The 22,408-nt window shown below is 59.7% G+C and overlaps 2 protein-coding genes across 10 annotated transcripts; both read left to right on the top strand.

Annotated features, from left to right (window-relative positions):
* The first annotated feature begins 3,724 nt into the window (after window positions 1-3,724).
* On the top strand, window positions 3,725-13,639 carry POLM (DNA polymerase mu). Of its 8 annotated transcripts, XR_007402763.1 has the most exons (12): window positions 3,728-4,185; window positions 5,407-5,593; window positions 6,242-6,340; window positions 6,468-6,638; window positions 7,226-7,297; window positions 8,491-8,611; window positions 9,692-9,824; window positions 9,982-10,084; window positions 10,184-10,429; window positions 10,498-10,581; window positions 10,837-11,497; window positions 12,713-13,639. XR_007402763.1 is itself a non-coding variant. In XM_025433450.3 (11 exons), the coding sequence occupies exons 1-11, from the start codon at window positions 3,893-3,895 to the stop codon at window positions 10,921-10,923; spliced, it is 1,596 nt and encodes a 531-aa protein (XP_025289235.1). In that variant the 5' UTR covers window positions 3,728-3,892; the 3' UTR covers window positions 10,924-13,639. The 8 variants fall into 8 exon arrangements, 7 of the variants coding, with proteins under 7 accessions (XP_025289240.1, XP_025289236.1, XP_048951056.1 ...); XM_025433450.3 differs by having other exon boundaries at window positions 10,837-13,639; XM_025433454.3 differs by lacking the exon at window positions 3,728-4,185 and adding an exon at window positions 4,284-4,633 and having other exon boundaries at window positions 10,837-13,639.
* A 5,861-nt stretch (window positions 13,640-19,500) lies between these two features.
* On the top strand, window positions 19,501-22,012 carry PGAM2 (phosphoglycerate mutase 2). 2 transcript variants are annotated; one of them, XM_025433444.3, is made up of 3 exons: window positions 19,501-20,080; window positions 20,196-20,376; window positions 21,810-22,012. In XM_025433444.3, the coding sequence occupies exons 1-3, from the start codon at window positions 19,562-19,564 to the stop codon at window positions 21,974-21,976; spliced, it is 867 nt and encodes a 288-aa protein (XP_025289229.2). In that variant the 5' UTR covers window positions 19,501-19,561; the 3' UTR covers window positions 21,977-22,012. The 2 variants fall into 2 exon arrangements, with proteins under 2 accessions (XP_025289229.2, XP_048951055.1); XM_049095098.1 differs by having other exon boundaries at window positions 19,531-20,080; window positions 20,199-20,376.
* The last annotated feature ends 396 nt before the right edge of the window (window positions 22,013-22,408 follow it).

Genomic DNA, 22,408 nt, shown 5'->3' with positions numbered 1-22,408 from the left:
CTCTTCCCATAACCCCTTAGCTCCCCACTCTGGTGCCCCACTGAGCCAGGGCTGGTTGGCCAGATGAACCCAGAGAAGTGCACTGAACCACGAGCCTCTAGGCCATCACGCTCAGGCCCAGTTCCTGTGGTTGCAGGGCTGGGGGTTCAGAGGCTGTCCTCTACCCTCTGGCCTCTCCAGATCCTGACCTGAGGCCTCCCACTCCCCTACCTCCTTCTTACACAGACTCTGTTTGTGTCCCCCTGACCCCCACCCCCAGATTGACGGGTTGGAATCCTGACACCCATGGTGCTGGATTCAGAAAGTGGGCCTTGAGATGTAATGAGGTCATGAGGGTGGAGCCCTCCAGGATGGGATCAGGGCCCTCATGAACGAGGTGCCCTATTTCACCCCTTCCACCGTGTGGGGACACAGCGAGAAGGGTGCAACCTTCCCCAACACTGAATCTGCAGTTCCAGACTCCTGAACCCTGACAAGTAAACATCTACTGTTTATAAGCCACCAGCTATATATTTAGTATAGTGGCCCAGATGGGCTAAGGCACCATCCAGTCAGCAACCCCTCCCCCCCCCCAAAAAAAGGCAGTATGGTTTCTCAGAAGCAAAGCGTCTCTTCTTGGTATACAATGTTCCAGGCCCTTGGCAAGCCACAGCCCCTAGCACTAACACATCTATTCCCGTCAGAAATGAAATCCTGTGGCTCTGACAGATCTTTGCAGATCAGGGAAGGTTGGCCACAGAGTCCATTAGCAGAACCCAGAGCTGAGCCCAGGTCAGAGCTGTAGACTCAGAGTGGTGGGTCGAACGGTGGTGCCCCCAAGTTATGTCCACCTGGAACCTCAGAATGGGACCTTATTTGGAATAAGAGTCTTTGCAGGTGTCATTAAGATAAGAAATTTCAAGATGAGGTCACCCTGAATTAGGTAGGGCAGGCTTTATTTAACCTCAATGACTGGGGCCTTCATCAGAAAAGATGAAGGGAGGGGGCCACCTGGGTGGCTCAGCGGTTGAGCGTCTGCCTGGAGTTCCAGGACCGAGTGCCGCACCGGAGTCCACATGGGGGTCCCTGCAGGAAGCCTGCTTCTCCTTCTGCTTGTGTCTCCCTCTCTCTCTGTGTCTCTCATGACTAAATAAAATCTTAAAAAAGAAAAGAATAGAGGAACGGAGGGATGGGCCGAGGCAGTCACCAGCCTAGCCCTCCCAGGAGCCACTGGAAGCTAGAAGAGTCAGGAAGGGTCCTCTCCTAGAGCCCCCACAGGAAGCATGGCCCTGCTTACACTTTGATCTTGGAACTCTGGCCTCCAGAGCTGGGAGAGAATAAAGTTCTCTCGTTTTAAGCCACTTGGTTTATCGTGGGATGTGAAAATGCAAAGTGCCGTGGGCTGAATTGTGTCTTCCTCCTCCACCCCGCAAATTCACATGCTGCAGCCCTAACCCCCAATGTGAGTATATTCAGAGATAGGGCTTTTAGGAAGCAATAAGGTTAAATGTGGTCCTAAGGGTAGGGTCCTGATTGAATGGAATTAGCGGCGAATGGCGAGGTGGAGATCTCTCTCTTGCTGTGTCTCCTCGCAGCTCAGGAACAGGCCGTGGGTGCTGACAGGAGGCCTCAGAATGAAGTCGGCCTGCCTGTACTTGATGCTGGACTTGCGGCCTCCAGACTGTGAGAAGTGTCTGTCATTCAAGCTTCTGGTGTAGAATTATGTTACACCCACCTGAGCTAACACAGCAGGTACCCCACAGCCACCGTGGTGTAGAGGGAAGCTCAGGAAGGCCCAGGACAAGTGCCAGAACCACCCGGCCAGCAGCATCAGCAGTCTGATCATGCGCTCCTGGAATGCTGCTGGCAAACAGCTCCAAAAGCCAGGAACCCAGAGGAGGGGTGGGCCCCAGAGCCTGGGCAGGGCCCCGGCCCCACAGGCCAGGGGCAGGTGCAAAAAGCACCAAAACGAGTTTTTGAGAAGGTGGTCCACGGGGAGGTTTTGTGAAGGTCATGTGGGTGGAAAGATCACCCCCAGGGACCTCTCTGAGCTGGAAATGGAAACAGGAAATGGCTAGATGGGATTCATCTTGGAAAAATGCAAACTCATATGTCCGGGCAAGAGTGAGTGAGACAGCCACAGAGCAGAGCAAGTGGGGGACTGCAGCCCCCAGCGAGGCTGCAAGGGCCTCTCTGACGTTTTGACGGGTGGTCTCAGCATGAGGACAGTCTCTGAGGTTGGGGACTGAGGTAGTCTGGGAATCCCCCAGGCAGCTTTAGTGGAAGGAGAGGGCTAAGGCTTCCACTTCCCAGCGGGCCAGGCAGTGGTGACCCAGTGGTCCAGGGAAAGATAGCACCTCACACGCAGTCCTGCAGCCTTGCTCACAGGGCTTAGGTCTCCACTCCGTCGGCGTGGAGGGTCCTCCTCCCCTCACAAGGCCTCCCAGGGCCTGTAGAAGGCCCTGTGTTCCTCAGTTTTGCAAGTTGCCCAGCATTTGTAGCATTAGGATGTGATGGGTCATTAGAAGTTGCCTCTACCTCCTGGCCAGAGGCAGAGGACATTCAGAGGGAAGGAAATACTTTTATTTTATTTTTAAAGATTTATCTATTTATTCATGAGAGACACAGACTGAAAGAGAGAGGCAGAGACACAGGCAGAGGGAGAAGCAGGCTCCATGCAGGGAGCCCAACGTGGGACTTGATCCCGGGACTCTGGGATCACGCCCTGGGCTGAAGGCGGAGCTAAACCGCTGAGCCACCCGGGCTGCCCTCATTGTCTTTTTCTTATTGGTCTGTGGACAGTTTCACAATGACAGGAATTCGACGATTTCAAAATACATCACACACTCCCCCCTCCTCCCCTGCCTGCCTTTTAATTTTAAATTTTATCACATTTTCAATTTGCATACGGTCACGTCTGCCATTCTCTTCTTCCACTTCTCCAGGGTTACTGCGATTGACCATAAAACATCCGTCCACTTTCCAGGACGAGTTTGCTTCCTCTTGGATGTGGATGTTTCATCCATCTGGATTTTATTCTGCTCTTGCGGACCGACAGAGGAAGCCAGCTTCTATTTTTCCAAACGGCCAGCCAGTGGTACCCACACCACCCACGGGAAGACCAGTCCAGCCTATTCCAACCTTCTGCTCCCACCCACCCCCGCGGGTCCCCATGACTTTCTCCTCACTGCACAGCACCCCTGCGGGGACCCACGCCACCCCCCGCCCCCGGCCCCGGCCCCGCCCCCGCTGGCTCCGCCCCGCCCCAGCCCCCGCGCTCACTGGCTCCGCCCTGGCCCCGCCCCCGCACTCACTGGCTCCGCCCCGCCCCCGCGCTCACTGGCTCCGCCTTGACTCCGCCCCGCGCTCACTGGCTCCGCCCCCGGCCCCGCCCTCACTGGCTCCGCCCCGGCCCCGCCCCCGCGCTCACTGGCTCCGCCTTGACTCCGCCCCGCGCTCACTGGCTCCGCCCCCGGCCCCGCCCTCACTGGCTCCGCCCCGGCCCCGCCCCCGCGCTCACTGGCTCCGCCCCGGCCCCGCCCTCACTGGCTCCGCCTTGACTCCGCCCCGCCCTCACTGGCTCCGCCCCGGCCCCGCGCTCACTGGCTCCGCCCCGGCCCCGCCCTCACTGGCCCCCGCCCCGGCCCCGCCCTCACTGGCTCCGCCCCCGCGCTCACTGGCTCCGCCCCGCCCCCGCGCTCACTGCCTCCACCCCGGCCCCGCCCCCGCACTCACTGGCTCCATCCCGGCCCCGCCCGGTTCGCCCCGTTCGCCCCGCGCCCGCGCACTTCCCAGTCCCTCCACGAGTCATTTGCATATAAGGCGCGTCCTCCGGCGCTATTTGCATGGAGCCCGGGCGCCGCGCCGACGGGATCCCGGGGAGCGTGGGCGGGCCCGGAGCGGCCTGATTTGCATGGGGGAGGCCTGCTCGCCGGGACCCTCAGGTGCCGCTTCCCCTTCCAGCGGCCTTCGCCGCCTTTCTTCCGATTTCCGCGTGCCTTTTCCGGCGCCTGCCCGCGGCCGAGACAGGATGCTCCCGAAGCGGCGGCGAGCGCAGGTCGGGGCCCCCGGCGACCCTGCCTCCTCCGAGGCGCGCTTCCCCGGCGTCGCCATCTACCTGGCCGAGCCACACATGGGCCGCAGCCGCCGGGCCTTCCTCACGCGCCTGGCGCTCTCCAAGGGCTTCCGGGTCCTGGATGCCTACAGGTGCGCGCTGGAGGAGAACCTTGCGGCCCCGGGGCGGGAGGCGGGCACCTGCCTGGGGCGTCTTCCGCGGGGGGGGGGGCACCTGGGGGCGGCGCTCACGAGGGACTCTGTGGGTGTGGCCTCACCCGCAGGCCCCACACCCTGGCTGTGGGTTTGAGGGCCTCAGTACAAAGTGCCCTGCTCAGAACTTTGCAAGTTACCAGCCACTTTCACAAGTGGTGTTTCTTTTCAGCTCAGACCATTGAAACCCAAAATGACTCACCTGGCAGCTGACCCCCAGGGCAGAGGGGCACCTGAGACTTTGGAGTCCAAGTTAACCTTGGCACTTCATGCTTCTGTGGCTTTTCTCTCAATACCCTCTTCCATAAAAGTGTGCTAGCGCCTCGGCCAGGAGTGCTCTGTAGGACAAGGAGAGAACCTACCAGAAGCTTCCTGAAGACCGAGACGGGTGTGTGCGGTGGCAGAGGGCCCCCTGGCTCACGGCCTTCTGCCCTGGGTGAACCCGTCTTGCTGCCCTGTTAGCCAAACTGCCCTCTCTCCTCCTGGCTGAGACAGTGGTGGGAGTGAGGCTCCAAGATCGGCAAAAATCAGCCACAGAGACACTGCTGAGGTTAAGGAAATGGGTTCCCTTAGGTTTGAAGGTGAAAGAGCAAACAAACCAGGGGCCAGTGCCCCAGCTGCTCGCCCTGCCGCTCATTCGTTCTTTCACTCACTCACTCATTCGTTCAACCATTCCCCATGGTTATACCCGCTTTGAAAAGTTTAGTGTGCTGTGTGCTAAGCCCTTTTGTTTATTAGCTTGTTTAATCATTGTAACCATGCTACACAGTAAAGGTGCTGTTAATCTGCTTTAAAAGGGAGCAAATCAGGGCACAGAGAAGTGACCCGCCCAAGGGCTCACCGCATGTATGTGGCAGAGCTGGGGTTCAAACCCAAGTAGTCTGGGTCCAGCACTCAGATGAAGGTCCCTTGGTCCTGCCCCCTAAGGAACTCCTTTCTCGGGGGCCAGGGGAGAGGAGAACAGACAAGTTAGCAGAAGCATGGGCTGGGCCTGTGATCACAGCTAGAGCAGAGAACCGCAGCTCTGTGGGGGCTGGGATTGCAGGGGTGTCCATCTGCGAGAAGGGGTGCCTGCCAGGCAGAGGGGACAGTAAGTGAAGGCCTGGTGGCACGGAGCAGGGTGGACAGGGACCTCTGGTCTTCACTTCTCTCCCTGCCTAGCTCTGAGGTGACACACGTGGTGATGGAACAGACCTCAGCAGAGGAGGCCAGCCACTGGCAGGAGCACAGGGCGGCCACAGCCTCTCCCCAGCGATGCTCCCGCCCGGCACTGCTGGACATAAGCTGGTTCACAGAAAGCATGGCAGCCGGGCAGCCGGTACCCGTGGAGTGCCGGCACCGCCTGGAGGTAAGCTGGGTGGCTGGGTGCAGGCTGTAGCTCGGTGGGACGGGCGACATGTTGGCTTCAGGTAAGGCGAGGGGTAGGGGTAGTGCAGAGACCACAGGGGCCCTGGGAGGCCAGGCCCTCCTGGTTTCTGCTCCTGTCATTGGTGTAAGCTCCTGGGGTCCACTTGTTTTTAGCATTTTCAGGCCTTTCTTGCTCAAGTAGTGAGACAGTAACCCCAGGTGAGAGAGCGCCAGGACCAGCAGGAGGCTGTCCTCGGAGTGCTGTGGGTCTGTGGCCTCTGCCCCCCGGTCAGCGCTTCCTGGGCATGCAGAGCCAGGGGATGCAGGGGTGGGCTCAGAGTAGGGCTGCCCGCGGTGCCGCCCTGGCTCCGCCTGTGGGCCCCCAGCCCATGTCCCTGTCTGTGAGGTGGGGATGACGTGCACTGCTGGTGCATGATTGGCAGGGTTCCGGAGGTGGAGCGCATGCATTGTGCGCAGGGACAGGGACAGTCCTCTGTGAGAGTCCGCAGGCGGCATCTGTACTGCTCTGGGGGAAGAGCCCCTCCTCAGCCAGCTCGGCAGGGCAGGGCTGCCTCTGTGCTTCCTGTCCCTGTCAGAGGCCAGGGTCTGGGGGCAGCCTCTGAGTGGCCTCTGTATGGCCTGTCCACAGGTGGCTGCGCCCAGGAAAGGGCTGCCCTGCCCAGCGAGGATGCTGCCCTATGCCTGCCAGCGGCCCACACCCCTCACACACCACAACAGCAGCCTCTCTGTGAGCCTTGGGTTCCCAGCATCCCTGGGGTGGGAGCAGGCCCGTGCCAGCCTGGGGACAGGTGGCTGAGAGCTAGAGGGTGGGGAGTGAGGCACCCTTGCCCTTCACTAACAGCCTCTCCCTGCAGGAGGCCCTGGAGATGCTGGCGGAGGCCGCAGGCTTTGAGGGCAGCGAGGGCCGCTTCCTCTCCTTCCGTAGGGCAGCTGCAGTGCTCAAGGCCCTTCCAAGCCCGGTCACGGCCCTGAGCCAGCTGCAGGGGCTGCCGCACTTTGGGGAACACTCCCGCAGGGTCGTCCAGGTAGGTGCTCAGTACAGTTAAGGGGTGGATCAGGAATGCAGGCCAGAGGTGGCCTGGGGTCATGACACAGGTGGTCAGAGGCTGAGTGCCCTATGGAGGCTGGCTTCCAGCTGGGGCCAGCCACCCTCCGAGTCCTCCTCTGTAAGTGCAGCCCACACCCGGTGGCTGGGAGGGACCGGCAGGACTGGGCATCGGCCCCGCCGTCTGCAATGGTGGAGGGAAACCCTGCCTTGGAGCATTTCTTTTTAAAATAGGAAGTATTTAAGGATCCAAGATATGACATCCTTGATGTGTCCTGTGAAGCTAGACCAGCTGATGGCACACTTACCACTTGGGGAGTACATGCAGCCCCAAACAGACTCTTGAAGTCAGCTAAGCTTTTGAATGAAGTCCCATTGAATACACCAGCTATGTCTTGAAAAGCCACGGTTTACACGTCCCAGGCCTGGTCATTTGTGTTCCCGGGACCCCGGGGCTGTGAGGCCAGGAGCATTGCTGCCTCCCGGGACCCTGCGGGGATGCAGCGCCTGGTCCCAGGGGCCCAGCTCTGGTCTGCAGTCAGGCTGAGACCTGTGCCTTGTCCGTAGGAGCTGCTGGAACAGGGAGTGTGTGAGGAGGTAGAGAGAGTCCGGCTCTCGGAGCGGTACCAAACCATGAAGGTATGTGCAGTGGGGAGCCCAGCAGGGACCTGGAGCCCACTAGCCTCCCCCAGATGACAGCACAGTTCCAACCCTATCCAGGAGGTGAGCAGGGGCGCCCAGGGGTCAGAGGAGGTCTCGCCAAGGAGTGGCAGCTAGGCTGACACCCGATATGCGCGAGGCAGCCAAGCCGGGATGGGCAAGGAGAAGCTGGGGTTTAGACAGGGAATTTTGTCGATCGCTCAGAACCATCTGTTCTCATTGGACCATCAGTGGAATATGCTCCAGTGTATCGTATGCTCCGGCACCTTAAACACAGCCTACCGGACGGAACTTAACCTTCTGGAGGGTCATGGAAACACTTGAGTCTATGGGGTGCTCATCCTTGCCCTGCCTCCCTGTGATCTCACACCCTGCTTGTCGCCCTGCCTGTGTCACAGCACACCTTCCACTGTTCCTGCCGCTGCTGACCTGGTGAGCCAGAGTCTCTGGCCACCTCAGTCACACTGCTCTGACACCTGTCTGGTCAGCCCCCATTGAGGGCGTGGGGCTTCCCTGGCAGGGAGGGTCAGCAGGCTCTGGGAGGTGGCCCAGAATGTCGTGAGGGCCAACAGGGGCTTCAGAGAGGGAGCCACATATGAAGGACGGAGGGTCCCAGGTAGGTGCCTAGCGGGTGCCCAGACCCATAGAGAGGAGATTGAGAGTTAGGAGTTTATTGCCGTCAGCAGCGTGGTTAGGTTGTTCTGAGCATGGTTTCTGTCGGGACCCGAGCTCCTGGTTTAGAGGAGGGAGGCGGCGATGGCCAGCATAGCCCAAGATGGGCAGGGCTCGCGGCCCCCAATGCCACCAGGTTCCTCCTCCTATCTGCACGCTGGCTGCCTCCACCCACAGAGACCTGGCCGTAGGAGGCTCCCCTTCCCTGGGTTATGGCCTCCACCACTGCACAGACCTGACCTTCTGTTTTGCTTCCAAAAATTTCCAGGGAGGGGATTGGCTGGGGCAGGTGCCTACCTCTGACCAATAAGCCGTGGCTGGCGAGGAAAGAGGTGACTTGCTGGCACTGAGGTGTGGGCCCACCCTTTGTGGGAGAGCCGTGTGGGGCCAGCCGCCCTGATGAGAGGTAGCTCCCGTGGTGTGGTTCCCTGTGGCCAGGCAGTGACTCCAGCTCCAGCCTGTGCTTCCTCCTGACCATGCTGTGCTCATCCACCAAACAGCTTTTCATGGGGATCTTCGGCGTTGGGGTAAAGACTGCTGACCGGTGGTACCGGGAAGGGCTGCGGACCCTGGACAGCCTCCAGGAGCAGCCCCAGAGGCTGACCCAGCAGCAGAAAGCAGGTGAGCCTCAGAAAGGATGAGGCCCCGGGGCCCTGGTGGTACGCAGGCCCCTCAGCTGGGCTTCCTGGTTCCCACCTAGTGGGGTCAAGATCCATTGCAGCCTTTTCGTAGTGGACAGGGACAGCACCGTGGCTGCTGAGACCTTCTCACCTCCTGGTTGGACTTGGACCAGGGCCAGGCCTGGGCCTTTTACTCCTGATTCCAGGAAGGGAAGGCTGTGTCTGATCGGCCCGTGCTCTGTGGGGCTGGTGTCCTGGCACGCCTACTGATGGCATAGGGACCTGTGTGACGGGAGAGGTTCAGGACGGGGCCTGCTCATAGCAGGTGGCACCTGAGAGCTTGTCAGCTCTGGGTTGAGGCCTGTCTCAGCCACTTACTAGGCAGGTCGACTTCTCTGAGGCTCAGTTCGCTGTGAAGCACGGGGTCTGTGAGTTTCTCCGTGCGAGCCAGCGGGTAGCAGGTGTTATCGCATTCTGTTCTCTCCACGTGGCCGGGGTTGGGGGCCTGCCCAAGGTGTCCCACAGCCCCGCACCCACCACTTCATCGAGCATCTTCCCTCAGGCTGGAGGGGGTTGAGACTCATGGAATCCTGTGTCCAGTGGAACATCGGGCAATGTCACCACTGGTGGTGAAGAGGGAACTGCCAGCAGCACTTACTGAGAGCCCACACTGCCAAGGGCTGCCAAGGGCTGTGGCTCCCCCTCTCGGGCCTCTCCTAAGTGCGGAAGCAGCCACCCTCAGGCAGGTGCTGAGAGGGCCCAGGGCCCAGTGAGGGGGCTCCCTGAGTGCACAGCTGCCACCTCCACGTCTTTATCACTTTCTGGTCCCTTTTATGGATGGGAAACCGAGGCATTCAAAGGGTGCATTGTGGCTGCATCCCTCTCAGCATCCTGCCAGGCCGGGTGCTGCTGGTGGGAGAGCCGGACAGGGGCACAGGGGGCCTCTGGCTTTCCCCTCGGCTGCTGCACGTGAATCTACAGGCCCCTCCAAGGGAGAGTTTGCTCTGGAAAAGGGAGGAGGGGCGGTGGAGAGCGCGAGCTGGTGGGGCCTGGAAGGTCAGGAGAGCTGTGCTGTCCTCAGGGCTCCAGCACTACCGGGACCTGAGCACCCCAGTCCAGCGGCCCGACGCCGAGGCGCTGCTGCAGTTGGTGAAGGCAGCTGTGGCGCCCATCCTGCCTGGGGCCACCGTGACGCTGGCTGGTGGCTTCCGGAGGTGAGGGATCTGGTGTCCCCAGCCATGGCCCTGGTCCTCCCCCGCAAAGGCACCAGAGGCCAGCCACGGAGGGAGGGCCTTCCCCACCGGCAGGACTCGGGAGGACACTGAAGCTACAGCCCCGGGGTGGCCCGCAGCTCAGACCGGACCCCCTCAGGGGGAAGTTGCAGGGCCACGACGTGGACTTGCTCCTCAGCCACCCCCAGGAGGGCCGGGAGGCGGGGCTGCTGCCCAAAGTGATGCAGTGTCTGGAGAAGCAGGTGAGGGGCTCCCGGGCCTGTCCCGAGTGTGAGGCCTGGCCCTGGCTCCTGGCCCCCAGCCCCATGCCACGGTGGCTGCCATGCCTGCTGTCCCCGCAGGGCCTCGTCCTGTACCAGCAGCACCACCGAGGTGGCTGCGGACACGCCGAGCCCCCGCCCCGCCAGAGCCACCCCATGGATGCCTTTGAGAGGACTTTCTGCATTCTCGGCCTGCCGCAGCCCTCAGGGGTGCCTGTGGGGAGCACCCAGGGGCCCTGCCCCACCCGGAAGGCTGTGCGGGTGGACCTGGTGGCGGTCCCCATCAGCCGGCTCCCCTTCGCCCTGCTGGGCTGGACAGGCTCCAAGGTAGGGTGCATGCTGCGGAGCGGGCCTGGGGCACATGAGCGGCGCTGCCACTCCTGCTCTCCCCACAGCACTTCCAGAGGGAGCTGCGCCGCTTCTGCCGGAAGGAGAGGGGGCTGTGGCTGAACAGCTGCGGGCTTTTTGATCCAGAGCAGGTGTGTTGGGGGTGGGAGGATGCCTGGGGGAGGAGCCTGCTGGGGGGTAGCCTACTGGGGGAGGATGTGGGGGGAGGAGCCTGCTGGGGGGATGCCTGGGGAGGGATGCCTGGGAGAGGAGCCTGCTGGGTTCCACTGCCCTTCCCCTCCCCCTCCCCTCCCCCTTCCCCTACCCCATCCCCCCACCCTTCTCAAGGAAGCCAGCAGAGTGGGGTGGGGGGCTCCCAGGCATTAACACCCCCACTCCTGTTGCAGAAGATGCTTTTCCACGCAGCTTCGGAGGAAGACATATTCAGGCACCTGGGCCTTGAGTACCTTCCCCCGGAGCAGAGAAATGCCTGAACCTACCCACCGGCCCGCTCTGCTCCTCTGCTCCGCTCAGCTCCAGCAAGCCAGGCCCTGTGGGCTCCAGGGAGAAGAGACCCAGGCCCCCCCCCATGCCCTCTGGCCCCTGACTGGGAGCCCCAGCTATGTGGGGTCCTGCTCCCTGACCCAGGCCCCGTGGGCCCCAAGTCCTGCCCACCTTCCCCCCCCCCACCCCCCTCTCCCTTCTCCCCTCTCCCACTTCCAGTCCGATGAAATGAAATGAGCACGTGGAAGCAACCAAGCTGTGTTCTGAATGTGCCACTGGTGCCTGGGAGAGCGCTGGCTGCTTCTGCCAGAGGCCACCTACCAGGGCCCCAGGCCCCCATAAGCCACAGGGTATCACTGGGCACAGAGGGGGCATCATGGCTGTGTGACCCTGGGCCCGTGGGGACGGGAACAGCACCACGTGTGTGGTGGGCAGGCTGCAGGGCCAGAGGTGGCGTATGGTGGCCTCCCGGACCCGAGAAAGGGGCTGGGACCTGGAGCTCTTTCCCACCAGGAGTCCTTGGGGTCACTGCTGGCATCTGCAGACGGATGGCGGGGCACAGAGGTAGGGAGCTAGGGGTGGGGAGAGGGCTTGCCCCACTGCCCCCACCTCCCAGCCTGGCCTCCTGTCTCTGCGTTGGCTCGTCCAAGGTCCCCTTCCCAGAAGGCAGGTCCCTGTTCTGGGAATGGCGGGTCACTGGCGTCCCTGTCCCTCCCAGCTCCCGGCACTCCAGCAGTTCCCTACCTGCCTCCGGGGCCCCCAGGGGCCTGGCACTCCTGCCTGCCCCCCTCTGCGACCCTGGGGCTCCTCTGCACTCCCAGTGCTCTGAGCGAGCTGATGCCTCCCAGGGAGGGCCCTCTGCTGCTCACCCCCAGGCATGCCCCGGCTGCCCAGACTCCCAGGTCTCCAGCTGAGGCCTTCCCTGGCCACTCACTGCATTTGAATATATTAAAATAACACAGCGAGGTTGACCCTGGGGCATGCAGTTTGTGTCGACCTATTGAGCGCCACCAGGCCAGCCTTGAGAGCAAAACAGCCGGTCATTGTGCCAACAGACTGGGTTTCTTTGGGAATGGTAGGGCCAGGTGGAAACGCAGGAGGGACTGCTCTGCGTGCAAGTGCAAGTACAAGTCCCAAGGAGGAAGTCAGGCGTCGGCTGGTGCGGGGAGGGAGGACACGGACGCCTCGTGTGGGCAGCAGGGCAGGGTCCTCCCCGAGCCCCCTCCCACCTTCCAGACTCTTCTAGGGGGAGTCTCCTTCCTTCAGTGTGCCTGGTCGCCGTCGGGCTGGCCCGGGCCAACCCGTCCCATCGTGGCCTCGTGCTCGCGGGCCGGCGGTCACTGTGGTTTCGCTGCCAGGGTGTGGTGTAGGAGCAGTGGCCTGTGCGGGCCCCTGGGGGGCTGCTAGGCCTCATCCGCCCCGCGCCGTGTTCCGCGCCACACGGAGCACCTGTTGAGAACAGTGGGCTTGTTCCTCCAGACAGTGGAGGGAACCGCTGTGGACTCGGACGTACAGGTTTTCATGGGAACATAGGTCTTCCTTTATCTAGGGTAAAGGGTGAGATGCAGGGGTTAGTGCGTGTGCCAGGGTCTAAGACTGGCTAGGTGGCCCTCAGCGGCCACGCCGGCCCCGTGTGCCAGCTCACGCTGGTCCACACCTATTGTGTCCCCAGTGTCAGTTTCACTGCTGTACCGTCGGCATCCCCACTCTGGCGACGTGTCAGAGTTTTTTGTCCATTTCTTTTTTTTTTTTTTAAGATTTTATTTTATTTATTCATAGAGGCAGAGAGAGAGAGAGAGGCAGAGACACAGGCAGAGGGAGAAGCAGGCACCACACAGAGAGCCCGACGTGGGATTCGATCCCAGGTCTCCAGGATCACACCCTGGGCTGCAGGGGGCGCTAAACTGCTGCGCCACCGGGGCTGCCCCTGTCCATTTCTTAAAAACATTGTTTTCTTACTATGAATTTGAAGGCTCTTTGTGGTCTTTGTACACAGGACGCTTGCTGCTGCGACGTGTGGCTGTTCCTGCGTGTGCAGCTTGTGCTTTCCTTTCTTACTGGGGATTTCTCAGAGCAGCCGGTCTAGTTTACCAGTTATCAGTGGGCCGTTTCTCGTTTCTTGTGATTTTGGTTATGTCTCTGACCCTCAAGTCACAAACGTCTTCTTTGTTTTCTTGTGTAGTGTACAACTTACGTTTTTTTAAAAAGATTTTATTTTTCATGAGAGACACACAGAGAGAGGCAGAGACACAGGTAGAGGGAGACGCAGGCTCCATGCAGGGAGCCCGATGGGGGACTCGATCCCAGAACCCAGGCATCAGGAAGGAGGGTTGGGTTTCGTCAAATGTTTTTTTTTTTTCATCTTTTGAAGTGATCATGTGTTGTTTCTGTCAAAAAAAATTCTATGATATGATATATTTATTGGCTTTCAGATGCAGACCCCTCACTGTAAATTATGTGGTGTATAGTCCATTTTTATTTGTTGCTAGGTTCTGTGCTGAAGCTTTGTGTTTGTGCATTCACAGCAGGTGGCATCTCCGATGTCTGAGGAGTGATGGGATCTGGGTGATGACGGTGTGGAATGGGCGCTTACCTCTCACTTTAACCAGCGTGCGTTATTATATTTAGAGCAAGTGCCTCGAAGCCAGCATGGAATTTGGTGATTTTTAAAAGTCCAAACTAAAAAAAAAAAAAAACAAAACAAAACGTCCAAACTATACCTTGTCTTTAATTCAGTGTGTTTGCCTGTGATATTTTGATGCGGTGAGAAATACAGAAGAGCGCCCAGATGGCTCAGTCGGTTAAGCATCTCTTAAAATGAGTGGTAAAAATCACAGAGGGAGACAGGACATGAGCAACCCCTAACTCTGGGACACAAACAAGGGGCAGTTGAAGGGAGGTGGGGGGGGTGTTGGGGTGACTGGGTGACGGGCACTGACCTGACGCGATGAGCACTGGGGGTTAGACTATGTGTTGGCAAATCGAACTCCAATAAAAAATATACCAAAAAAAGCGCATCTGACTCTTGATTTCGACTCAGATCGTGATCTCTGGATCATGATATTGAGCCCTGCGATTGAGCCCCGCCTTGGGCTCTGTGCTGGGTGTGGAGCCCCCTCACTTGCTTTCTCTAAAAACACAAGACAAAAAACATATTTTGGTCTTTCTGTCCACCTCCTGACCAGAGCTCCTAAATCCTATGAAGTGTCTTGGATGAAAGGAGTTTTTTGTTTGTTTGTTTTTTTCCCAGGGAGGGCCTGTGGACTCTGGGATGGCTCTAAGATGGGGATGGGCACCAGAAAGACCAGGCCATGACTAGGAGCCTCATCCTGAGGGCGGGGGGGCGGGGGGGCTCTCCGGAGACAGTTAACAACTAGTCATGGCCGTGTGATGAAGCCACCAGAAAGATCCCAGGAAGGTGGTTTCGGCCCAGCTCCACAGGGTTGAGGATGAGAGGCAGTGGCACTCAGGACCCTTCAGGACCTCGCCCTGGGGGCCTTGTCATCTGGGTTTCATCGAGTTCCCCTGAGTTCTGTGAGTTGTTCTAGCAAATTATCAAACGCAGCGAGGGGGTGGTGGGAGGCCCAGTTTATAGCTGACCTGTCTGGCATCCGAAGCGGGGCAGTTTCGTGGGACAGAGCCCCTCATCCATGGGGCTGACGCGTCTCCAGGGAGATGGTGTCAGAGCCTAGGTGGTTGGACCCCACTTCTCAGTGGGGAAGACTCAGAGCGGCGGGGTGAGCAGGAGTGCACAGGAGCAGAGACAGCCTCCTTTGCTCTGCTCGGTGTGCAGCACACGCCCATCCCAGGCAAGGCCCTGCACCATGGATGGAAGGGCAGCATGATTTGGGGTTAGGCCCAAGACTTTGTCATTTTTTCTGTTTCTCCTTTCCTGCCCTGCTGCTTTCTTCCTAGATTTCTTTGTATACATGGTATTTAGTGGGTGTAGGAATGATATACACACTTTTCATAGCCTGCTTCGACTTAATATCTTAGCACTTCATGTGGAACATAGCAGCCAACCCACCGTGTAGGTCTCCTTACCCCTCAGGCTGTAGGCGGATCACCTCTGCGTACCTCGGAACCCCCAGCAAACTGTATGGTGATAAATTCTGAATTTAAACTAAGAAATAGGGCAGCCCGGGGGGCTCAGTGGTTGAGTGTCTGCCTTTGGCCCAGGGCGTGACCCCGGGGTCCCGGGATCAAGTCCCGTGTCAGGCTCCCTGCATGGAGCCTGCTTCTCCCTCTGCTTGTGTCTCTGCCTCTCTCTCTCTGTATCTCTCATGAATAAATAAATAAAATCCTTTTTAAAAATAAACTAAGAAATATATTAAGTTTACATGACATTACAGATCTATAACTCTAATTTGGCTCTGTGTAAAAAAAAAAAAAAAATTGGCTCTGTGTAGCTAGCCTTAACAATAAAAACTGCCAGTTGTTTTACCAGGAACAGATGGATTTTTTCAGGAATAAAAGAACTGCAATCTGAGACCCACATGCTGGCAAAACCTGAGGCGGGCGGGCAGGAGGGGGGGTGCAGGGAAGCATCCGTCAGTCTGTCCAGCAGGGCTCCCACCTCCCAGGCTGGGCCCAGGGGAGGCCGAGCTGGGCTCTTCCAGTGGGGTCCGCGGAGGGCCTCACTGGGAGGGCTGCGAGCGTCCCCTGCTGGAAGGTCCCGCTCTGTCTCCGTTACTGATTTTCACTATATATGGAGGGTCCCCCCTCCCCCAACATTTTAAAAAAAGATTCATTTTAGGAAGAAAGCAAGAGCACAAGCAGAAGGGGCAGAAGGAGAGCGGGAGAGAGCATCCCAAGCCCGACACAGGGCTTGAGATCATGACCCGAGCCGAAACCAGAGTCGGATGCCTAACCAACCGTGCTGCCAGGCGCCCCTCTATACGCGTTTTTACAATTTTTGTTGCTCCTCCTATATTCTTGATGTTCTCAGTTTCCCTATGGTACCATTTCTCTTCTGTCTGAAGAATTTCATTAACATTTTCCTCCAGAGCAGCTGCTCGAGGCATGAATTCTCTTACTTTTCCTTCATCTGGGATTATCTTTATTTCACCGGTGTGCCCAAGGGGCATTTTTGCTGGGTATAGAGTATCAGGCTGCACTTCTTTCAGCAGTTTATGAATATTGTTCGGTTCCTTCTGGCCCTTGTGGTTTCTGGTGAGAAACCCACAGCCTTGAAAAGAGTTGCCCTCCTACATGAAATGAATCATTTTCCTTTGGCTGATTTTGGAATTCTTCTTGGTCTTTTAGTTTTCATGAATTTCATTATGCCGGGTCTGCACAAATCTCAATTCTACAATACAGGGTCATCAGCTGCAATCACGATGCTTTACATTAGATCCTTAGACCTTGTTCATCTGACAGCTGAAAGTCTGTGCCATTTTACCGAACTCTCCCTATGTGCCCCACCCCCAGCTCCTGACAATCACTTTTCTACTCTGTGGTTTATAGACTGTACCTTTTTCTTTTTCTTAAGATCCCCATATAAGTCATACCCTGCAGTATTTGTCTTTATTTGGCTAATTGCACCCAGCATAATGCCCTCAAAATTCATCTATGTTGTTGCAGATGGCACGATTTTCCTTCTCATGACTGAATAATATTCCTGAATCTGTATTAAGGATGTCACATATTATAAATATATATGCACATATGTAACTCAAATGGACATATCATATATATACAAACATGAGTTACAAATGTGTATATATACGAAGCCATAAGTAATCAAAACAGTTACTGGTGTAAACACAGACACATAGAAGAGAGAGCCCAGAAATAAACCCACACGTTGTGGTAAATTAGTTTATGACCAAGGACCAGGAATGTACCGTGGGGAAAGGATAGTCTCTTCAATAAATGGTGTTGGGAAAATTGGACAGCCATATGCAGAAGGGTCCTAGGTATTCTCAATAGTATGTTGAGAGCCTGGATCTTGTTGAAATCCTAAGGAGAAGGTTGACTGTATTGTGTTGCAGGCAGTTAGGTCACCTGTCGCGTGCCAGCTGTAGTTCTCGTGGCCTCACCAGGGCAGCGGGGGGCCCACAGTGTACGTGGACGGCCAGACCCCACAACTGCAGCTCAACAGAGCCCAGAAACTACCTGGATGACTCACCTAATCTCCCTCCTCCCCGCACCTGCCCTGACCCTTCACAGCTCCCGGGGTACTTGGATTCCCCTCCCCGTGGCACAGTTCCTACAGCTGCACCCAGGCCTGGGCCGGGGCTGCCAGGGGCAGAGGGAAGGCGGCAGGTGACTGGGGCACGTGCCTCCGGTTGGAGGGTAGCTCCCCTCTCGGGGTCACGGGGGCCTGCCCGGCTGGCGCTGCCATCACTATGCCACCTGCACGTTATCACCTGGAGCTGGGGTGGGGACGCTGCAGGGCCTTCACTGCTGCTTTCAGACCCTAGGGCTTCTCCACAGCCCTTTCTGTCCACCCTGGGTGCACGTCCAGGCTTTGAGCGGGGCAATCCAGGACGGACAAACCGTGAAGTCGTCAGGGTCCTGTGGAACTTCGAACCTCCTCTCCTCACACCACCTCCCGGCTGCTACTTCTCACACACCAAGTTCCCTCTGCACCCACAGGGGAGAGTGGAGGGGGGCGCGCGCTGCCTCCTCTGCGGTCTCATCCCACAACCCAGCAGGTCAGGTGTCAGGCCGTCTGTCTCCCTTCACGGAGGCACAGGCCCCCACGGCCCGGGCCTCACCACCCCTAGTGCCTGAGCCGCCCGGCACAGCAGATGTGCCCAGCAGGTACCGTGGGCGGTCCGTCGTGCTGCCACCAAGGCCGGGGGCGGGGCAGCCCAGAGGCCCAGCCCTCCCCCAGGCAGCAGCCTCCAGCCGCCTCATTGGCACCCAGCCCAGGCCATGCAGCTTCCTCTTCCCCCAACCCATAGTCGCTGCCTCCCCCAGGGCTCCGCCCCCCCTCTGGCCTCACTTCCCCCCCAGAGGCAAGTGACTAAAAACGCAGCTGTGCCTCCAGTGCCCGCGCAGCCCCTGGTGCCCCCTGCTGCACCCGTGGCTGCGCTGCCCCCCAGGGGCCTGTTGACTCGCTGGTCCCTTCGCCTGGAATGCTCTCCCCAGAGCAGAATCCGCTGCTCTTTGGGGCTCCTCCAAGGCTGCCCCTCTCTTCCCTGTCTCCACCTACTTGTTCCTCGTAGCCTGGGGGGATCCGGAGAGCCTGCGGAGTGGCTGGTACCATCCTCGTCTTGCACTGAACTTGGGCTTTCCGCCTGGCTCCCCACTGGCCCCCAGGCCCGGTCAGTGGTTGGGGCGACAGAGCAGCCACCTACAGGAGATGTCGAGCTCGAGCAGCAAGGCCCACGTGTGGCACTGCTAGGCGGGTGGCCTCCACCTGCCAGCCTTGGGGTGGAGTCTCTGTCCGAGGGCCCCAGAGCTGGGAGGGAGAGATGCCAGGGCTTTGCATGCCCAGGCCCAAGGCTCAGCATGGTAGCTGGCGGTCCGCCATCCACCCTTTTCCATTTTCAGATGTGCGACAGGGTGAGGCTGTGGCTGCTGGGGGGGGGGGCTGGATATAGGTACCCTGGGCGGGCTCCCTCCTGAGGCCGCAGCTCCTGCCCCAGGGGCCTTCATCCCCCCCCAAATGTGAACGTAGAGGTCTTGGGCTGGCCCCCCAACACCAACCACTTGTGGGTGCTCCTGCTGAGCTGGGCACAAACCCCACAACCAGCGCCTCTGGTTCTGGAGGCCCCTGGAGTGCCTGACTAGGGTTTCTCTTTTTTTTTTTTTAAAGATTTATTTATTTATTTATGATAGACACGGGGGGGGGGGGCAGAGACACAGGAGGAGGGAGAAGCAGGCTCCATGCCAGGAGCCCGAAGTGGGACTCGATCCTGGAACTCCAGGATTGTGCCCTGGGCCAAAGGCAGGCGCTAAACTGCTGAGCCACCCAGGGATCCCTGGGTTTCTCTTTCTTCTTAAAGGTGGTTTCAGCTGGGAGGGGCCAGCCTGGCTTAAGGGACAGATGTGCCAAGAACAGGGGCATCCTCCGCTCCCCTCTGGCCTGACCCCTCCACCTCCCCGGGGTGTCTTGCCAACAGCTCAGCTCAGCCCCCTGCCCACAGCTCTGCCTCACGCCCCCTCCTGCAGGGACGCACTGCCCTCCCCAGGGCTCCGGCCCCAACCTGCTCCACTGGCTCTGCCGCGGCCACCCGGCCCTTGAGGGACCGGCTAGTGGAGAGGATGTCCCAGCCCCTTCCAGCCTGGCCATGGGCAGAGGCCCCCTCAGGACTCACCCTGTGGGCAGGGCAGAGGGAGCTGGGGAGGAGCCGGATTCCTGGGGGAGCCACAGGCAGCCTACCTGTATGCGTGTGCATACAGACACGTGCGCCCGGGCACACACAGGCAAGTGTGCACCCCCCACCTGACTCCCCGCTGCGTCCCTGAGGCCCCAGAGTAAGCTCGGGAAGGTTTTGTCCCTCTGCCTGATGGCCCCCGCCGGCGTCTCCGCCTCTCGTGGCGGCTCCGAGGCCCTGACGTCTGCCCTTCACACCCCGTGCCACCCGGTGGCCGCCACCAGGCTATTTTAGGTGCTCGGGGCCGCCCTCCCCCAGGCTCTGCTACTGGCCACCTGCCGCCGCCTGTCCGCCTGGAATGCCGCCTGGCAGTTGGCCGGGGTGGGGGTGGGGACGGCCGGTTATAAGGCCGGGCGCCCCGGGAAGGCAGCCGTCCCTTCGCAGCCCGCCTCGTCCCGGCACCATGTCCACCCACCGCCTCGTGATGGTTCGGCACGGCGAGAGCACCTGGAACCAGGAGAACCGCTTCTGCGGCTGGTTCGACGCCGAGCTGAGCGAGAAGGGGGCCCAGGAGGCTGCAAGGGGGGCCCAGGCCATCAAGGACGCCAAGATGGAGTTTGACATCTGCTACACGTCCGTGCTGAAGAGGGCCATCCGCACCCTCTGGACCATCCTGGACGGCACGGACCAGATGTGGCTGCCCGTGGTGCGCACCTGGCGCCTCAACGAGCGCCACTACGGGGGCCTCACCGGCCTCAACAAGGCGGAGACGGCCGCCAAGCACGGGGAGGAGCAGGTGAAGATCTGGAGGCGCTCCTTCGACATCCCGCCACCCCCCATGGATGAGAAGCACCCCTACTACGGCTCCATCAGCAAGGTGAGCTGCCCAGGGCTCCAGGGGAGGGTCCAGGGGCAGCGCCCGGGGAAGGGCGCCCAGGGCCGCGGGAGGCACTGGCTATCTGGGGAGGGAACAGCAGTGTGGATGCCCCCAGGAGCGCCGGTACGCGGGCCTGAAGCCCGGGGAGTTGCCCACTTGCGAGAGCCTGAAGGACACCATCGCGCGGGCCCTCCCCTTCTGGAACGAGGAGATCGCCCCCCAGATCAAGGCTGGCAAGCGAGTGCTCATCGCGGCCCATGGGAACAGCCTGCGGGGCATTGTCAAGCACCTGGAAGGTGAGGCCACCCTCCCGCGGGGCGGGGGCGAGCATGCAAATCCTCATTTCAGCCAAGTGCGCCCTGGCCTGCAGCTCTGCAGACACCAGCACGCATGGGAGGGGTTCACACGGTCAGTGGGTAGGACCGAGAGACCATTCTTTAAAAACACTTTGTAAACTTGTTTCGCTTGTGTATGTCCTGGGACACTGGAAAATGAGTGTCGCGCCGAAGGCTGTGGATGAAAGGGCCCAGGCCCTGTGTAGGGCCTGGGAGGCCTGGGAATGGCCTGGCCTCCCGGACACAAGCCTGGGCAAGCCGCGGGAGGGCCCTGCCCAAGGACACCCAGCCCGGGGAAAGGCGGGGCCGTCTGGTCCACATCCATTTGTTGTGTGACCCTGGTCAAGTCACTTCACTTGCTGGGGCTCAAGCACCTTCTATGGGGTGGCGGGACTGCTCCCAGGACTGCCTATGCCCATCCCTAGGACCCCAGCTCACACCCACACCAGGCAAAGGTAAGACCAGTGAAACCTGGAGTGCAGGTGTGGAGCATTCCTGACCCCTGGCCCTCACTGGGTTCCCACTAAGGAGCACTGGGGGGTGGGTGGGGGACTATACCCTCCCAGCACGGCACACTCCTCCTCCGGGCTTCCTGTGAACGCACTCTACATTGCACAGATGCTCAGGACAGTCTAAGCATCGGAAAGGCCTTGCAACTTGTTGGGACTGTGGGAAGTGGAAGGAGGCAGGTAGGGTGGGGAGCACCAAACCTCCTGCTCTAGGGGTCGACAGGTTGCTGGCCAGAGCAGACAGGTGGCTCCCCGCCAACGGCCTGGCCAGCCCCAGTCCACCTCCCCACAACCACCTTGTGGCCGTCCCTTCCAGGGATAGGTCTGGGAGAGAAGCAAAGAGGCCAGCGACAGTCTCCCACTGTCCGCAGACCTGGGGGGTGGGGTGTCGGAACTGCAAAGGTCGAGCTGCTATTCCAGGCCAGGGGCTGCGGAGGCAGGCAGGGTCAGGTTTCCCCAGGAAACCGTGCCCTTTCCACCCACAGGGCCTCCCCTCCTGGCCACAGGAGGCCCTTCTCGGTGTCCCCTCCACAACCAGCTGTCAGGAGCACCCTTGCTCTGGATAGCCAGAACTTAGGAAGCTCTAAATACCCAACATCCATCAATCTGGCCAGAAGAGACTGATGTCAAGCCGAGGGCCCAGGTCCCAGTGGCTCCAGTTTGGGGGCACGAGGTCCTGGTTTACCACAACTTTCTGCAAGCCACTTGGGTCTCTCATTTCTGGCTGGACCTTCTTCAGCCCCATCTGCACTGTGGCCAGCTGCTGGGGGCGGGAGGGCTGCTGCCTGGCGGACTGGGCTCTGTGGCCCAGAAAGGTCACAGGGCCTGCTTCACGTGAGGGCGGGCAGCTGCCTGGCAGACTGAGGACTGTGTTCCCCGGCCCAGGGATGTCCGACCAGGCCATCATGGAGCTGAACCTACCCACGGGGATCCCCATCGTGTATGAGCTGGACCAGGCGCTGAAGCCCACCAAGCCTATGCGGTTCCTGGGTGACGAGGAAACCGTGCGGAAGGCCATGGAGGCTGTGGCCGCCCAGGGCAAGGCTAAGTGAAGGGTGGGCTTCTGGCAATAAAGGCACCTCCTCCTACCACCTGGAGTCCCATGTGACCGACCCCAGCATGCCCAGCTCCCAAAGCTTTGAGCTTGGGGTTCCACAAACCTGGCCCAAGGGTGCTTGGCCCCTGCTGCCCACCTCCATTAGGTGTGAGGGCCCCAGGAACCAAGGGCAGGGGTCTGGTCCCCAATCTGCGCTATCAGGTAAGTTCTGAGAGGCCCTCTATGGTGATGCCAAAAACTGAATGGCCACCTGGTAACCCTGATCTAGAACCAGGGTGCCTGGGGTGACCCAGCTCTGCCCAGGCAGCAGGGACAGCAACCATGGCCAGTTACCCCCAGATGGGGTGTCCTCTGCTGTCCCTGCAGCCCCAGGGTGAGGGGCAGGGTGCAGGGGTACCAAGCACCACCTCCTGAGAACAAGCCCACA

The sequence above is a fragment of the Canis lupus genome, chromosome 16 (genome assembly GCF_003254725.2).
Source record: "Canis lupus dingo isolate Sandy chromosome 16, ASM325472v2, whole genome shotgun sequence".
Lineage (NCBI taxonomy): Eukaryota > Metazoa > Chordata > Mammalia > Carnivora > Canidae > Canis > Canis lupus.
This window is presented reverse-complemented; position numbering and strand designations above follow the sequence as displayed.

What these genes read in the sequence shown, in the direction of transcription:
- POLM (XM_025433450.3), top strand. Translation starts at nt 3,893, where the DNA reads ATGGGGGAGGCCTGCTCGCCGGGACCCTCAGGTGCCGCTTCCCCTTCC. An exon ending in AGTGCCGGCACCGCCTGGAG is followed by an intron (nt 5,594 to 6,241) that starts GTAAGCTGGGTG and finishes GCCTGTCCACAG; the next exon opens with GTGGCTGCGCCCAGGAAAGG. An exon ending in CTGGCTGGTGGCTTCCGGAG is followed by an intron (nt 9,825 to 9,981) that starts GTGAGGGATCTG and finishes GGACCCCCTCAG; the next exon opens with GGGGAAGTTGCAGGGCCACG.
- PGAM2 (XM_025433444.3), top strand. Translation starts at nt 19,562, where the DNA reads ATGCCGCCTGGCAGTTGGCCGGGGTGGGGGTGGGGACGGCCGGTTATA. An exon ending in ACTACGGCTCCATCAGCAAG is followed by an intron (nt 20,081 to 20,195) that starts GTGAGCTGCCCA and finishes GGATGCCCCCAG; the next exon opens with GAGCGCCGGTACGCGGGCCT. An exon ending in CATTGTCAAGCACCTGGAAG is followed by an intron (nt 20,377 to 21,809) that starts GTGAGGCCACCC and finishes TCCCCGGCCCAG; the next exon opens with GGATGTCCGACCAGGCCATC.